Source organism: Montipora foliosa, chromosome 1 (assembly GCF_036669935.1).
Source record: "Montipora foliosa isolate CH-2021 chromosome 1, ASM3666993v2, whole genome shotgun sequence".
Lineage (NCBI taxonomy): Eukaryota > Metazoa > Cnidaria > Anthozoa > Scleractinia > Acroporidae > Montipora > Montipora foliosa.
This window is the reverse complement of record NC_090869.1, coordinates 19,553,000-19,570,499: the sequence shown is the minus strand read 5'-3', so window position 1 is coordinate 19,570,499 and position 17,500 is coordinate 19,553,000. Positions and strand designations below refer to the sequence as shown.

Sequence of the window (17,500 nt, the reverse complement as noted above, 5' to 3'; positions counted from 1 at the left end):
GTCGTAGGGCATTTCAGGTGTCAGTGGCTTTAAAATTACACTTTAACCCAATGATTCGTTCGCGTGCGCTGTTTTGTTAGGCAAGATAACTTGGGAAATTTTCGAGGTTTTGCATTGGAAAGCGAGCGTTAAAAATAAACCATATGCGCAGTAAATGTACACAAGATACTGAGTTCTAGAATTAAGTTCACCTTGAAGAAGAAACAGTGAACTTCCAGATGATGTAAAAATATTGCTAAAAAGTGATTGAAAACACGTCCTAAGGCTCAACTGAAAATGTAAAGGTAGAATTTTCGAAGCAGCGCGCGTTAAGCATTCAAGAAAGTTTTTGATCGCTAACTAAACAAAGCGCTTGAAAAATATATATTATAACTCAAAATATGCCTTGTGCAATTTACAGTTAAATCTAACCACTCAATGGATAAAAATTTCTTGAAATTTATTCCAATCGCTTTGTTTTCTTGCAGGTATAAGTGCAAAAATTATGCCCAAACGCCGCTGCCGAAACAAAATTTCACGAGGAGCTTTCTGTTTGTCGAAATACACGTGCACAAAACCGCAAGATTAATTTAGTTCATTGATCACTATCATGTTTCATGAGAGAACAAACAAGGTCAAATTGTGTACAAAAGTGCTCTTTCGAAAACTTTCACTGAAAGATAACTTACAAAACACAAGAAAACCAACAGAGAAAATCGCTGGAGGTATTCTCGCATTTACGGAATATAAACGCACGATCGGATTGATTTATTTGTTGAAGACACTGATCTTCCGAGGTATGCCGAAGGTGAAAATTCCTTCGATTACCAATTTATGTTAGGACAAAAAAAACTTGTTATTTGCAAAAAATCCATCGGTTGATCAATATAAAGCTAAATTCCGGAGCAAATCAATGCCCATTATGACGTTAATTGCTACGAAGGCCTTTAATTCTGCGCGGCTTACTCCATGAAAAAAGGTAATGCGCCCGGGGGTTTTAACAGTTTTTGACAGGCATACCTACTCGTTTCGTTTACCATTAATTCCCATAGATCATCTCCTATGAAAACTACGAAAAATATTTAATTCATTCTGATTATCTAAAACGAAATACCGAGCAGTGGCTGCCACGAAATCTGGAACTTGAATACTATCGAGCTGATCATTCCAGCGAGCTTCTTGTTTATCATCGGTCTCTAGGTTTTCACCGTCTTCTTCGTCACTTTAAAAGCCATCTAAATCAAAATTTTTGTTTCTAATATCCCCTCCTCTTACAGGAAAACCATAAAAGATCCCTTAGATCCCTAGATCCTCCGAATCCGAAAAAAAAAAGCATGAATATCCCCATCGTTCGGTGCGCTATCTGGCGCATCGGCTGTTGTTTTCGCGTAATTTGATCGCGCGATCGAAAGGGCAAAAAGCCAGCCCTTGTGGGGTCTCTTATCAGCTGTCAAAATATGCTCACAACACGGCAAATGATTGGTCAATTATCCTTCTAAATCTCCATAACAACAAAAAATTTAGATTTCCTAAGGGAGACTGGGTAGAGGCCTAAGATCAACTCCGATCAAGACGCCATTTTGTGCGGCCGGTTTTGGCCGGTTTAGGTATTTCAGGGGTCATCGCGCGCGGCCGGTTTTGGCCGGTTTAGGTGTCAATGGGTTAATAATAAAGCCAGAAAACCTTTCAAGTGCAATATATGACTCAAGCCTAGATGAAGGTCTTTCATTGCTGACTGAAAGTTCAGTAACTGAATGTACATGTAATATTGATAGAAGTAAAATAGTTTTTCTTGACAATTAACCTTAAGGGAATGAGTACGGTTTACGAAAACTAGAACTCGAGTCACCTTTTTTGCCCAACAAGATCCTCGTACAACAAACGCACTGTCTAATTGCCATGTAGAGGTTGTTTTTTAACTGACTTTTAATTTTCAGGTGCCTTCAAATTAATCAAAGAGAACTTTATCAATTCGCCAACTGCTGACTTGACAATGGAGTTAATGGACATGCTAATGGCCGTTATGCTGGTGAGGTCCTTTAATTTGTTTTCATAGTATTTCTTTGTTTGTAGTATCCCATGGCCAATATTGTCAACTACAGGTCTTGCTTTGAAGAGCAGAAGGGGCTTATTACAGGGCATAGCTGTGGATAGGTGGATGAGAAATTAAGGGAGCTGAGTATGGGGTTTAATTTTGCAACCATTCTATGAAACTGCGGCTTTGATCTCATGGTACATCCACATGGCTCAATAATGGTAGAATCAGAAGTTCAGTCAAACAATCTGAGTTGTTGCTCTGACAGGTAACTGTATGTAAATAAAATAATAATTTCTATCAATTAATGATGCAGTTCTGTTAGGCTCAATCACAGCTCTGCGTTTCGAAAAAACATGTCCTTGAAGGAACCAGTGATACATTGGTAGACCAAATTAGTGCTGCCATGCAACAATTTTACTGTATTCGTTAAGCAATAATCATCTATGAAACTGTGGCTTTGATCTCTTGGTACATCCACATGGCTCAATAATGGCAGAATCAGAAGATCAGTCAAACAATCTGAGTTGTTGCTCTGACAGGTAACCGTAAATAAAATAATAATTTCTGTCGTTAATTAATGGTGCAATTCTGTTAGGCTCAATCACAGCTCTGCATTTGGGAAGAACATGTCCTTGAAGGAACCAATGATACATTGGCAGAGCAAATTAGTGCGGCTGAAGAGTGTGCAGAGGTGATGATGATGATGATGATGATGATATTATTAATAATAAAATATTAGACTTATAATTACATACTCATTACATGTAGATGATTATTAAAAATTATCTGTGCTGACTGGTTGCATGTGAGGTGATTATTTAACAATTATTCCATAAGCGCGCGTTGGATATGAGATGGTAAATAGCCAATGAGGCCACGTAGCGCCGAGTTGGCTATAACCAGTCTCATATCCAACAAGCGCGAATGGAATAATTGTTTTATTAAATTCGTTCAACTCCAAAAATTTGGAAGTACGAAATACGAGCGGAAAAAGCGAGCAAATCCGAGCGAAATCGAAAAAAACTTGATGAGAACTGATCCGATGTTGTGTAATACCTTGTTGTCAGACAGACGCAGGCTCAACACAAAAACATTTCTTTCCTTTTCGCGTACTTCTAAACGTAGGAATTGATCCAAACTTTCCACAAAAAAAGTTTTTTTTCTCCTTTTTGGCTTTATTACTGGGTTGCCTTATAAGGCAAACCCAGTCGAGGTCTTCGTTTAGTTTGTTTGTTTTCTTTTTTTTAGTTTTTTTTCTTTTTCCGTGTCGGTAAAAGTCTTGCCTGTCACTCCCCTGGTAAGTGGTGTCTTTGTGTATAGAGCCTTCTGGGCGTATTTTCTTAGGATCGAGAGGGTAGTGGAACTGCGTAGATTTCTCTGGTGGGCACAGTAGAATCATTAACTTAGCCTGCAATGGCGTCGAAAGTCATGCAACGCGAATGGCGTTTTAGTGGATCCTTAAACAAAATATACCCTTATGGAGCTCAATAATGGAAAGTCAGTTGGATAAACTAGGCATGAATCTCAAAAGCGACGAGTACTGGACCTCGACAACAATCTATCGCCCGTCGAGACGAAATCAAAGTGAGCAGTATTTACCTGAAGTACATGGTAATTTGACACAATTGAGTTTCTTGTCTTCACGCACGCAATGAAATAGGAAGAGGTTTTCGCCTCTAAGAGCAAATATGTCGTTTGTTTCAATAAAATTTTCGCTGGAAAAGGATTCTGTGGTATTTTCTGCCTTTGTGAATTATAATATCATGTTGTGTATTGAATTTTCGAGCTGAAGGTTGAAATGTGATATGGGAGAAGTTTTTTAGTATTGCTCTGTAAGCAGGAAGGGTTCACAGGCCTGTTGGAAGCGTGCTAGAGTTTCAACAAAATGAGCCCCAAAATCAGTGAAAACTTGTGACGCAGATGAATAATAAAGTAGCTGCTATTTCCAAAATGATGGAATTACCTGGTGATAAATAACGTCGTACGTGTCTTGGAGAGTAAATTTTGACTTTGCATAAATAAGAGTTGGGCGATTGTGATCTTTGTTTTGACTTCGCTCATTTCATTGTCAAACTTTATAACACTTGACAGAAAAAGAAACTTACAAAAACCCGCTATCTTGCCATCATTTGACACAGATGCTTCACTGTTTGGCGAGTAAACATACAGCGGTAACTTAATCACGGCGCCCGCTGAATTCCGGCCATGTCACTTTCGATTTTGCAGTTTACTTGAACGTAGCAAAAATCTCCCAAAATGTTTGTCGCTGATCGTAACTTTTTATATTCTATATTCACGGTTCAAAATTAATGTTGTTTTGATGTCGTAAATATTTTATTCTCGATCGACCGTCCGGGAAACTTCCTTCTGCTCTTTCTGAAAACTGTGTATCAATAGTTATTTGCTTTTTCATCAATATTTGTTTTGCATAAAGCAAGCTAACAAGATCTGTACCTTGCTGAGTTCGCATTTGTTAGAGTTAGTAGTATTTTCGGTCCGATGCTTCTGTTTTATGAGGGGAATGTTGTCTTGGTCTCCCATCCAAACACTAACCCCGCCCGGCAGGGCTTAACTTCAGTGAACTTTAGTATTAGAAAGCTATCAGATGTTCAGAGGGCACACTTGTGGTGAACAGAAGTTGCGAGGGAACTTGAAAATTATCAACATGTCAGCCCAGAAGCCAATGTTTCTCGCTTCTCTTTTATTTGTTATTCTTCAGAGACTGGAATGCTGTATTTCAATACCACACAATTCAGTGCCTTCTGATTTTCTGTAGCACGTACCACAGGCAACCCAGTGTATGCTTCACAGAAGCATCTCGTTCAAAGAGAAATTTGGCATTCCGACGAAATCGTTTTTAGTTTAGCAACGCTTAACGCAATCATTTACCATATAAGGTCAAACCAAGGTATATGAGCTGATAACCGAGATTGAGTGAACCAATCAGAGCACGCGAAATGCATTATCCGAGGTTGAGAATTTAATAATACGTGATATTCATCTCGCCTTTGACAAATAATAATTGTTTAAATAATATTTATATATAGCACCTTTTATATGAAGTACCCAAAGGTGCTTCACAATTAAAATAAAAATAAAATAATTATAATTATTTAAATTTAAATTTTAAATACAACTAATACCTTAGGCTTTTTTTAGGTAGGGATGAGATGAGATTAGTATAACCTAAAACAGTAGATATTGTTGAAGGCACACTCTGATTGGCCTCTCAAACTCCAAATTTCCTTTGCTATTTTTGCCAAGCAACTTGTGGGATTTTGTGCCCAGGGTATTGTAATCGTCGCAAGAAGAAATGAGTTAAAATGATCTTTTTGTGTTTTATTATATCACTGTTTTAGTATAATGCTAAAACAACTACAGTATTCACCTCAGTAGTGGATATTTACTGAACATGTTTTTTTATTTAGAGCCAGTTTCATGACAAAACCAAAGTAAATTATTACTTTGGCCAATCAAAAAGGACGGAGGCAATCCGGTAAACCAATCAAAACTCGAAGTAATTACACATAGCCAACAGAAAGCGCAGGAAAATGTGCACACACAATCCACAATTGGTTTTGGTTTCACTTCTGATTGGTTGAAAAAGTGGCGGGAGAACTTTGAACCAATCACTGAGTGAAGTAATGCAATACCAATGCAATTACTTTCAACACTCAATTGAAAACTGTTTTGGTAACACAAGCATGTCATTGCTCAAAATAGCTAAATTGTAGTGCCACTAGCCATCTTCACTTCATTTAATAGTTGTTCATAATTATTATTTTAGCCCTTTCATGCCAGACAATTTTACCCATCAATGGGAGATGCTCTCCTTTAAGTTGCAATTTTGTGTTCTTTTTTTCAACTTAGAGGTATGTAGAGTCCCTCACTAATTACAGTAATTACATGTATCATTATATTTTTAGATCAGTCATAAGTATAAGAAGGCTCAAATGATGATGAATACAGGAATTTGCCTTTGTTGTGTCCCTTCTTCTTGGAAAAACATGATGTCCGTAAGTTGTCTGAATTTTCATTTATAATAGTACTTAACGCCTGTGTCACAAATGGAGATTGGGTGCCCAAGGATCTGGGTACTGGTACCAACGACCCAAACCCAGGTCCGTGGAACACCCCATAAGCCTGCCCTACCCGCAACACAGCCACGAGCCCCGCCCACCACACCAGACCCCAAATCAAGTACCCGTCACACTGAACAGTGAGTTCAATGGAAAAACTATAAAGGAGGGGCCTTGACTCCCCTAATTAGGGAGAGGAGGGCTGAGCCAAACAAAACCACGAGGACATGCGCAGGCACCCACAAAATATGCAAAAGAACTGCTGACCGCTAGAACTGCCGGAAGACGCCCCGGAAAAGCCCCACATGCAAATAACACACGCACACACTAAAAAACGCGGCAGGCACACCCCCAAAATACTGATAAACCTTAACGCTAACGCCACGCCACGCAACGCAATGCCACGCCACGCCAGACAAACTGTGCAACTTGCTCCTGGTCGTTAGCTAAGTTAAATTGCATTTAACCCTATTTAACAGCACTCGATGTTTTGACCTATGAAATCCTTGGTTTGTGACTGTTCATATCTTGGCTTTCACACAGTGATTTATTTGGCATTTACTATTAACAACAATTTAATATTGTCATCACAGTCTGTATAATATTATAAGAATGTATTATTTTAGCTAGAGACATCATGTCAGTTTACCTTTATTCTTAGATCATGTGTCTTCACTACAAAGCCTTGGCTCATTATTTTGTTGCTGACGGGCTTCTGAAAAGCATTGGTAAGCTTCATTTCCAGTTATTAGTAGTAGTGCCCGTAGTCCAAGATTATGGATTGCATTTGATACCCAGGGTAAAACAGATAAGCGTGGACCTGTCTTGCGCCTGTTCCAATCCCAGGCCCTTTCTCGTATAATGTCATTCCCCTGCAAAATCTGTGGGCATGCCAAATGTGTTTCTTGATCAGCCTCTTGTTTTTCTTCTGCATAGGAGATTCTGATGATGAAATGCACAAAGAAATAGCTGTTTCATTGCTACAGACCTCTCAGTCTGATAATGACACTAACCGAACTAAGCAAGGTATTTTTTGGACAATTTTTATTTTACTTCTGATTTTGATGGCTTCTTCCATTTTAAAAGCTACATGTATGTATTGTAGGGATACACACAGGTTTTCTCATAGTTAATTGTTTTGTATAAAAATTAACCTGGAAGTTATCCATTGATGCAAACATACAAAACCAATAAAGACATGTAGGCATAAATTAAGCAACTTAAAAGGGAGCTTAAGCAATAGTGACATGAATGCCACAGGACAATGGCCGGGTTTAGTACAATGAATCTGATTCACTGTGCTATAGCATCATTGTAAGTTGAACAAGAGGGGATATTAATTTTCCGGTGACATAATTTATCCGTGAAGTTTTCAATAATTATTTTTATTGTATTCACGTAACATTAAATTCTGGACATTCAGGAGACATATTCCATTCAAAAGGAGTTGCACCAATCACCAGGCGATCATTTTGCAGTTACAGCCTTGCAGATGTTGCTAGCTCCATTGCTTAAACTCTTTTATGGATAACTATAATAATAATAATAATAATAATAATAATAATAATGCAAAGTTGTATTCATGATGTTTTTATTTTCTCACTTTCAGCCAAGGCGCACTTGCATTCTGCATTAAAATCTCATGAGGAAGCCATGAAAGCCAGACAGATTTGCAGACACTGCAGAAAAGTAGTAGGATTACAAAAGGTAATTAGCTTATTGCAATAATTTCTTTTGTTTTTTGGGAGATTTAATTGTTGTTTAATCATGAATCTCAGGAAGAGATTGAACCCTACATTGAACTGTGGAAATTGTAGAGTTTACTACATAAATAATTTCAATTTCATGCTGACCAAAAAGGAGAATTCAATTGCAATCCCTATGCAATTGTGCAGGAAATAAAAACTATGGACTGTTTCACGACTGCCACCACGATAATAATTTTTATAGCTGCTTTTTTCAAGATACATGTACGCTTGCATTTTCATTACAGTATTTGTCCCAAGTATTATGCGTGTTACGAATTAAATAACCTGTTAATTTTATGGATTTTTCCGTTTTAATGTTCTATGGCGGCAGTTATTCTTGAAATATAGCATTAAATTTTGTTTTCTGAGTGATGTACATGTCATAGAGCAATACTCTCCTCAGGGGGGAGGGGGGCTAGCAGCAAAGCCTTAAACCAAGCCCAGTTAAGAAATTTGACGGATTGAGACTGAGTACTAGTTTTTTTCCAAACAAACAGAAAACAAATTCTATATTACAAGAATAACTGCCGCTATAGAACATTAAAACGGAAAATTCCATAAAATTAACAGGTTGTTTAATTCGTAACACGCATAACACTTGGGACAAATACTGTAATGAAAATTCAAGCATATCTTGAAAAAAGCAGCTATAAAAATAATCGTTATGGCAGTCGTGAAACAGTCCATAGTTTTTATTTCCTGCAAAATTGCATAGGGATTGCAATTGAATTCTCCTTTAACCCCTTTTTGGTCAGCCTGAAATTGAAATTATTTGTGTAGTAAACTCTAGAATTTCCACAGTTCAATGTAGGGTTCAATATCTTCCTGAGACGACGAAAACCGTGATTCTCCACTACATCAAAAGAAATATTTTGCGGCACACTCAACTAGGAAAATAGCTCAACATGTGTCTGTCACACGCATTTTCAAGATTGGCTGCTCTACTGACCTTCAACAAAGCTGGCCCTTCACTTTATCGGTCTGGATGGTATCAGAGTCAGTAAACAAAGGTTGAAAGCTAGAACTAGTGTATCTAACAGATAGTAATGCTGCAGAACATTCTGTTTCTACTGATTCATGTACACTTTTTACTGGGTTGCCAGTATGGCAATCCCAGTCGGAAAATGGGTAATATTTCTCTGTCTTGCCTGTCGCTCCCTGCTAAAAGGGTGTCTTTGTGCACGGAGTCTTCTGTGTGTATTTTGTTAGGTTTTAGGGGGTTGGGATAATGCATAGATTTCTCTGGTGTACACAGGAGAACATTTAATTAACCTGCAATGGCGTCGAAAGTCATTGTAGCGCAAATGGTGTTTTAGGGCATCTTTAAACAAAACATACAAAACAGGCGGTGAAAAATATCTGGAATCTTTAAAGCGACAAGTAATGGTCTGCTACAACAATTTCATTTTTTGCCACTGGATATCAAGTGAGTTTTGTTTCTAATATTTTACTAACTTGGTATTATATACAACACTGAAATCAAATGGCAATTTTTTTATGGATTTAACAAACATTGAAGGAATATCAAACACCTTGAATGCATCACAGTGTTTACTGAAGTCGCATCTAAGTTGTCTGGCAATTTACATTTATTTTGTACTCAACTCTGTAAAGGTAAAAAAATTGGAAATGTGACAGTGAAGAAGTATTTGAGTGAAAGCTTGTTGTCTCTTTTGTGGTTCATTAACTATGGCAATTCATTATTTACGGTCAAGGTTCTTTAGAAAAGGGTTTGATGTGAACTGTCAGAAATTTATTTAATTGCATATGCTTTGTGACACGGATTGTGTGTCTTGTTAGCATGCACGCAATTGAAATAGGAAGGGTCTTTTGCCTCTAAAAGCAAATCTGTTGTTTGTTTCAATAACTTTTATGCTGGAAAAGGGTTTTTGTGAGATTTCCAGCCTTTTTGAATTTTAATATCATGTGTAATTTTCATGCTAAACAAAATTTTGCATACGTGGGTTGAAATGTGATACGCCAGGATTTTTGTGGTAGTGCGCTGCTTGGGTAAGTCATGAAAATAAACAGGTCTGTTGGAAGCGTGGTTGAGTTTCAACAAAATGAGCCCCAAAATCAGCCAAAAATTGTGACGCTGATGAATAATAAAGTAGCTGCTATTTCCAAAACGATGGAGTTACTTGGTGATAAATAACCTCATCTTGGAGAGTAAATTTTTGACTTTGCAGAAACAATAATTGTCAACCTTGAGAGTTGGGCGATTGTGATCTTTGTATTGAATTCACACATTTCTTGTCAAACTTTATAACACTTCACTGTGTTGCAAGTAAACACACTGCAGTAACTTGATCATGGCACCTGCTGAATTCGATGTCACTTTCGATTTTGCGATTTACTTGTGCAGCCAAAAGTACCATAACAAAATTGAACATAGCAAAAATCTCCCAAAATGTAATGTTTTTCGCTGATGTTAACCCTTTATATTCGCAGTTCAAAATTAATGTTATTTTCATGTAGTAAATTTTGTTGCTGATGGCAAAATATTTTATTCTCAATCGACCGTCCTGAAAACGTTCTTCTGCTCTTCCTAAAAACTGTGTTTCAATTATATTTATTTACTTTTGCAACAATTTTGTTTTGCATAAAGCAAGCTAACAAAATCTCTACCTTACTTAGTTCGCATTTTTGAGTGTTAAAATAGAATTTTTGGTTCCTATGCTTTTGCGGCATTCTGCTTAAAAAAAAAGCTGGTGAATGGCGCAGTGCATTCTGGCCAAATTATGATGCATTCTGGGAAAAAGTGGTGAATTCGAGAATTCGTCCTACCTTCTCATAAATTCACAATATGTTGCTGCTCACTCGCTGCGCTCGCTCCGCAGCAATTAAATACTATTTCCCAGGTCAAGTAGCTTCTGACACTGCAAATATGCTTTTCATTCCACAAACATAAGTGGTCACGTTGATACATGTTGGGCATGCCTGTTACGGTTTTTGAATGATTGGCAGGTTTCCCCCCCTCCCCCCCTCCTGACTCTACTAGTTTTTGAGAAGTCCTAATGAGGAGTTTTAAAATTTGTCGGTGGACTCTAGGATGTAAATAGTGCGGAGAAGCAATGTCTGGGACACCAGGGGCAGTGGTTCTGGTAGTCATAATGATGGATTGTCAAATTTTAGGTCTTTGAAGTGTAACTTTTTAAGCTACATTCATAATTCCCTAAACCAGAGTGGCATCAACCTGGTTGCAAAGTGAACTGTAACCTACAACCTTACTTGATTGGACAGTACTTTGCCAGCATGACGATTTGTCACATTTTCTGCTTGATTAGTGAGACTTCCTAATACAATGAACTGGTACAATGCACAGGGATATCAGAAGATATTGTAGCACATGGTTTAAACTAATATTGTAGTATAATATTATCAGACCAATCAATATATGATCAATAAAATTGACACATTGGTTGATGTTTATCTATTGATCTTTTATGGCCTAAAATCTCTGCAATTTATTTATCAGGCTCTTCAAGATGCTCGAATGAAAACTACGGAGACTCTGGTTGCCATGGAAGAAGAAGATGACTTTGATGATCCTGTGATGCCCACCCCTGTCCGAGGTGGGAATGACAATGGATCGCATATCACATTCATTGATCCTTTGAAACTTGCACTACCCTGCAGTTGTCCCATCATTTTCCAGCACTAATAGTCTTCACAGCTAGCAATGATCTTGCACTGTTTAAATTACTGCTATTATATTATATTTCATCACATTTTTCCATAGCATACCCTTTGTTTTTGCTGATAATAAATTATTGTAAACACTCGCAGATAAGCCGCACCTTTTTTCCAAAAATCATGGCAAGAAATCGGGGGCTGCTTCTGGTTTCCAGTTTTCCATCTTTGCATCCGATCTAATGGCTGGTTACTAAGGTACAAACATTCCAGTCATGTTCTTGATGTAATTCAAAAATCTATGGAAAAACTGTGTTGAATGAAGAAATTCCTGTCGACAAATACTAGAAAAAGATCAATCATAATTATGTCGAAGTTGGTGGAAACGATGTTCATTATAATAATTATTATTTAAGTGCTAAAATTGTGGTTAAGACTTTGAATTATATTCTGTTGCAATGTTAATAGTGAGTTTATGTTTGATGAACAGTGGATGCAGAATACTCGAATTTGGATACCTTTTGATCTCTTTCAAAAAACGTTTTTCCCAAAATTTGAGCAGCTAATTTCAGGGTGTGGTATATCTGCCAGTGTTTACGGTATTCTTTCTTGCGCAACAAAGAGACTGTCTTTGTTTCTTGCAGCATTGGCAAGAGTCAGAGCAACTTGTATTCCACCAAATTTTAGCAGTGCATCAGTGGAAGACTTGTTCCATAGGCTGGTAAGCTGTAGTGTTGTAAATTTTGGTTAACCTTTATCAGTCTCAGTTGAAAGGACCACTAGCTCAAGTAAAACCTTCCTTTTTGGAAAAGATAACATGATACAGCTGTCAAAAACAAATGTCTGCTCTTACAATCATAGAATCAACAGGGGCTAAGGCATTTCACAATTTTTTTAAAATTCTTCCATTTAACCCATTGACTCCTGGGGGTTCCCCATTGATGAGTAAAATCGTCTGGCACTAGACAGAGTAAAATACTAAGTATGGCCTGTTTAGGGGTGAATGGGTTAACATCATAAATAGTCAAAATAATTCTGAAGTTAAGAATGTTTGACTGTGGTCAAAATGGAAGATTGTGGCTGACTTTCTTGCAACAAGTGCCACTTACCCTATATGCATTAACAACTTAAGAACAACAAGTTTCACTTCTGTCCAGGGATGGACATAATTAGGTGCATGCTAAATTTTGACATCCAACGTGAAGTGTCCCTTAAGTCTAAGCATTAAAATTTTGCTTTCTTTTTTTTTTTTTTGTAAGAAAGTAAGTTTAAGGGTTAGTGATATTTATCAGTGAGGGTAAATGCAGCTGTTTATCTTAACTTGCAGATCAGGGCTCGTTCAAAAGCTGTTTAATGCTAATCCCAGATTAAAATTTAAACAAGGAGTTTATTTCTCTACTCCCAAATGTTGTTCCATGCTGATATTCTGCACAATTTTACATTAGAAAGTCAATCTTGAAAAAAAAAAAAAAAAGTAAAAGAAACTTTCACCCAAAAGTTGAAAAATTGAAACCATAGTTTATGCTAATCCTGGATTAAGTTAACAGCCCAGTCAAAATGTGCGGTCTGCTAGCTGGCTATTTGACCGCCTACAACACAATATCTGCCAAAAATTTGAAAATCGAAAGTCTTGTGTGACTCTTCATTACTATTATCTTAATGCTATCTAATAGGGGCTCAGTTTACCCTAAAATGCACCAGATGCAACCATTTGAAGCCAATAATTTCAAAATTTTCCAGGGGACCATGCCCCTGGACCCGCCTAGCATGCAAGGGGCTGTAGCCCTTGCAGCAGAGTCCGAAGGCCTCTCCTGCCTATTACTATAGCCAGCTTGCCTACTACTAGAAAGCATTTTGACTGGGCTGAGTCAATCTGCTTTCAAACAACTGGCCTCGGAGTGTATGGGTTACTTTGTGATGTTAGTTGTGTGTATTGCATGCATCTCTGAACGGAATGTGATTTCCCAGAGGTTTGGCATTTACAAAAGGTGATGATTATGCTCCTTACGTATAATTAAGTGCTGCTGATTCTGGAGTGTCAAGTATTTATGAGTCAATGAGTCATGAGTCAATGAGTCAATGGGTTAGTGCAGTTAATTAAACCATAAAATGAAAGCTAAAATTTCAGAGAGTGCTTAGGCCTAATCACTGAAACGAGGGCTTAGGCTTAATCAACAAATTATTGCTATATTGACTGTGAGTCCATTGACTCATGACTCATTGGTCAACTCATTTGACTCATAAAACATGCATTCTCCTGATTTTGGCAGAAATTGTGTTGACCAAAACAATTGGTCAAAAACTGCTTCATCTGTTTATGTGAAACTTTTTGTTGTAACACAAGTTCTTATCAAATTTAAGGGTCCAGTGCATGTTTTCAATGCAAAGTTGGGGTGGAGTGCACCAAAAACGATTGAGCTGAAGAGAAGAAATGGCGGATATGGTTTCAGTGTGATTGGCTCAGCTCCTGTTATTATTCAAAGTGTGGAAAATGATGGACCAGCAAAGGTGACAAATACCATCTTTTCATAGAGAAATATTCTTTAACTCATCCTGAAATTGGATCATACAAGTCATGATCATGGAAAGGAAGGGAACTTTTTTTTAAGAGTCTGGTCTTCTAGTGCTGGAGCACTAATAGTCCATTTTACAGTTGTGTGCTTAGTTACCTGGCCTTTGAATGAAAGTGAGGCTGGAGTTGACCTTGTTTTGATAGAAACCTCACTGTTTTTCTTATGTAAATATGTACTAATTAGCATAACAGCATCATTAACATCAGGGTTGTACACTTAATTTTGAGAGCACTCGCCATTCGGGCGAGTGACCCTCACAATGCACTTGCCCAAAAGCAGTCTTAAGGCACATGTTTACCAGGTCACCAATGGCTCGATAGTGACCAGCAGTATCACTGACCAGGAAGCCATATTTCACATAATTTGTCTATTTACGAAGCCCAATGTTGCCTTTTAGCGCCAATTAATTTTATTAGACAGTTTGGAATATAAAACTTTGTAAAATAGAAATGGTAAGTTTATGGTTAGGGATTTTCTTGGCAAAATGGAATGTACAAAGCAGTGTTTATTTCGCAATTTAAATAATTTCTTGGAGACAAAAATCTTACTCGCCAAACGGGCGAGTGATCGATGATTTGCGCTTAACACTTTAGAGACTCGCCTGGGCGAACGGGCGAGTGCTAATGTCCAACCCTGAACATAATAAAAGGAGAGAGGTCTGTATCATAACAAGATCAACACCAGCTTCGTTTTCATTTAAAGGCCAGGTGACTAAGCACACAAATGTAAAGAGGTCTATTGTGGATGCTGTTAACTGAAATCAGCAAATTAATGCAAATCAAATCAAATGGAAAACCAGAGTACTAAAAAGAGTAATTTCTGACGTTTGAATAAATTAGTCAGAAATTATTGTTCTGACGGCACGATCGAGAGGTTGGCGGGTTGTTATGGGATGTGCTAGGAATATATAGGCTTTGCACAGGAGATTAAGGTCATTCTAGGTCCGGCAGTCGTCGCGTTCGCTCGCCTTTCTTTTTCTTTTGTAATTTTTGTATGAGAGAGTTTATCTTGTAATGTATTTTTTGTATATTGATCAGTCGTACCCTTTCCTCCGGGGTCTTGTGCTGCTGCATTAGATGAGGAATACGTTTCCACATATTTTTTGGCCACATCTAAAGGGTGGTTTTTTAGTGGTTTTTCGTATCTGGAGTAGCACTGTTTCTATTTCCTAGAAACAACAGAGGTAACTTCCTAAGGTCTGTGTCAGGATACATTGTACATCTGATGACTGACGGACGCATCCTCATTAAACTTTCACTTTCAATGTCTCGTGTTAGTGCCTAGTCTGGGAATTGATCCCTGGTGAGCCCTTCAGCCTGAATTAGCTGTTGCTACTTGCCAACTGTGACAAATTTCCCTTCCTTTTTGCACAACTCCTAGCTCTTCATTCATTTACTTGGGTCAACATTTGGACAGTTTTAATTCTGGCAGTATAGCAGTACAAGTTAGCAAGCACAACCTCCGACCGGTTGGCTCAGTTGGTTGAGAATCAGATTGCCTTGCAGGAGATCCCAGGTTTAAACCCTGGCTAGACCAACATTCAGGTTTTTAAAATAACTGAGGAAAAGTGCTGCCTTTGTAATAACATCTCCAAAGGACTATAAATCGGAAGCCCTGTCATACAACCCTTGCTGTCAAACGTGGGACATTATAAAAATAACCTTGTCGCCCCTGAAGAGTCCCCCATTGACAAGTAAAATCGTCTGGCGTTAGACAGAGTAAAGTCTATAAGTGTCACTCTTAAGAGGGAAAGGATTAACCCATTGTTTGCTTCATTCTTAATTTAGAGACAATTTCTTTGTCTAGGGGATACAAACATGGCCTCCTGGAGGTCATTTTCATGCTAAAACTCAGCATTAGGGAACAGGGTTAGGGCAGTGGGCCGGTGAGAGCACTTGCCTTCGGATCCACCTTTGTGTCCCTGGTTCAATTCCTGGACTCGGGAGAAATAATGGGTTGAGTTTGTTTCGTCTACTCTGCTGATGTTTTCTCCCTCCAGCTTCTCTGGTTTTCCCATCTCCTCAAAAACCAAGATGTGATCTGATTTGAGTTTATTTGATTTGATTTTTGTCATAATCAGTGACCCAGCACTAGGAGACTTGACACTTAACTCATTCACCCCTCAGGTGTCCTAGGACACTCCCCATGGACGAGTAAAATCTATTAAGGACAGTGCCTATTATTGTTATTGCGCATACGTTCTGGGTTTCCTATTGGTGATGCTTACTAATTCAGTGATATTTTTGTGCGGTTTAAAACTATCCAGAGAAAGGAGATCTTAGTTAGTACTCTTGGTATCCAAAAAGAAAATTGGGGGTAACCATGCATTTTTGCGAGATAATTAAGCTTCACTTTGAGAAAGAACACCATACATCGCTTTGTATTTTAAAGCTTATTATTCATCAATTATCTTTGAAAAATGCGTGGTTACCCCCAATTTTCTTTTTGGATTTAAATAACACTTGTTAAGATCTACATTATCAGGGGTCGATGGGTTAATGGGGGGACTAACTGAGTTTAAAGAACCCACACACTGTTTGTGAAAAGTAGGGGATGAAATTCCTAGTGTTGTGGCCAACCTTTGGATGGATGGGTTCAAATGACTTTTTTGCGTTTACACGCTGAAATTTTAAGCTAGTGAGTAAATGAGGTCATTTTCTCTAGATCCAACCCTCTGATGTTCAATTGGTCAGTTTTGAACGTGAGTAATGGTGGACTGTGAAATCCAAAACTTACACTCAAAATAAACAGCCTTCGGATAAAACTCAAAGCCAGTTAGGTGTTAGGCGACCACGCTTTCAAAATCTGAAGGAAAAAAGGAAATGATTTTTTGATCATAGTACCACTTTAATATGAGCAGCAATGTCTTAAAGGTTGCTCTTTAGTGATGACTGATTGGTTGGAGCATACATTACTTTATTACCTTTCCAATCCAGTTCGCTGGGTTTCCTCAAAAACCAATGCTTAGGACAGAGATTTTCAGAAAGATACCCCTGAGGTTTGACAGTAACCTTTAGCAATAATTCATAACATCCTTGCATACCAAAAAAAAATTCCCTGTGCACCTACAAAATTAATATAAGACACATCTATAACTTAACCTTTCCATATTACTGCCCAGGATGCTGTATTTCTTAGTTACAGGAGATTTGTGTCAGCTAGGCTAGTAATTAAAGTTAATCCTTCCTTCTATGAACTAGTTATCTGAATGTAGTACAGTGTGGGTTTGGCCTAAGAGTTGTTACCGGTATCTGGTTTCTTCACACTTTGAACCTTGGAACTTTGACATGATATAATAAATTATTAATTATAAACAAACAAGACCACCATCAAATCAACTGTGTTACTGTAGGCTCTGTTTTTTTTGTCAACAGGAAGCTGGTTTTCAAGTAGGAGACATCATTGTTGGAGTAGACAAAACTGACTGCAAGTGGGGTGACCACACATCTG

At 37.9% G+C, this 17,500-nt stretch overlaps 1 protein-coding gene across 1 annotated transcript in view; it reads left to right on the top strand.

The window, feature by feature from the left end:
• The window catches only part of LOC137992249 (rhophilin-2-B-like), a 32,157-nt gene that overhangs the window by 13,282 nt on the left and 1,375 nt on the right, over nt 1-17,500 (top strand). The window contains exons 10-19 of the mRNA XM_068837467.1: nt 1,917-2,008; nt 2,613-2,708; nt 5,944-6,033; nt 6,758-6,824; nt 7,033-7,122; nt 7,706-7,803; nt 11,323-11,419; nt 12,122-12,198; nt 13,839-13,985; nt 17,425-17,500. The exon at nt 17,425-17,500 is cut by the window's right edge and continues 1,375 nt beyond it. Coding sequence (XP_068693568.1) covers nt 1,917-2,008; nt 2,613-2,708; nt 5,944-6,033; nt 6,758-6,824; nt 7,033-7,122; nt 7,706-7,803; nt 11,323-11,419; nt 12,122-12,198; nt 13,839-13,985; nt 17,425-17,500 — 930 coding nt within the window. The remainder of the gene's footprint in view (nt 1-1,916; nt 2,009-2,612; nt 2,709-5,943; nt 6,034-6,757; nt 6,825-7,032; nt 7,123-7,705; nt 7,804-11,322; nt 11,420-12,121; nt 12,199-13,838; nt 13,986-17,424) is intronic.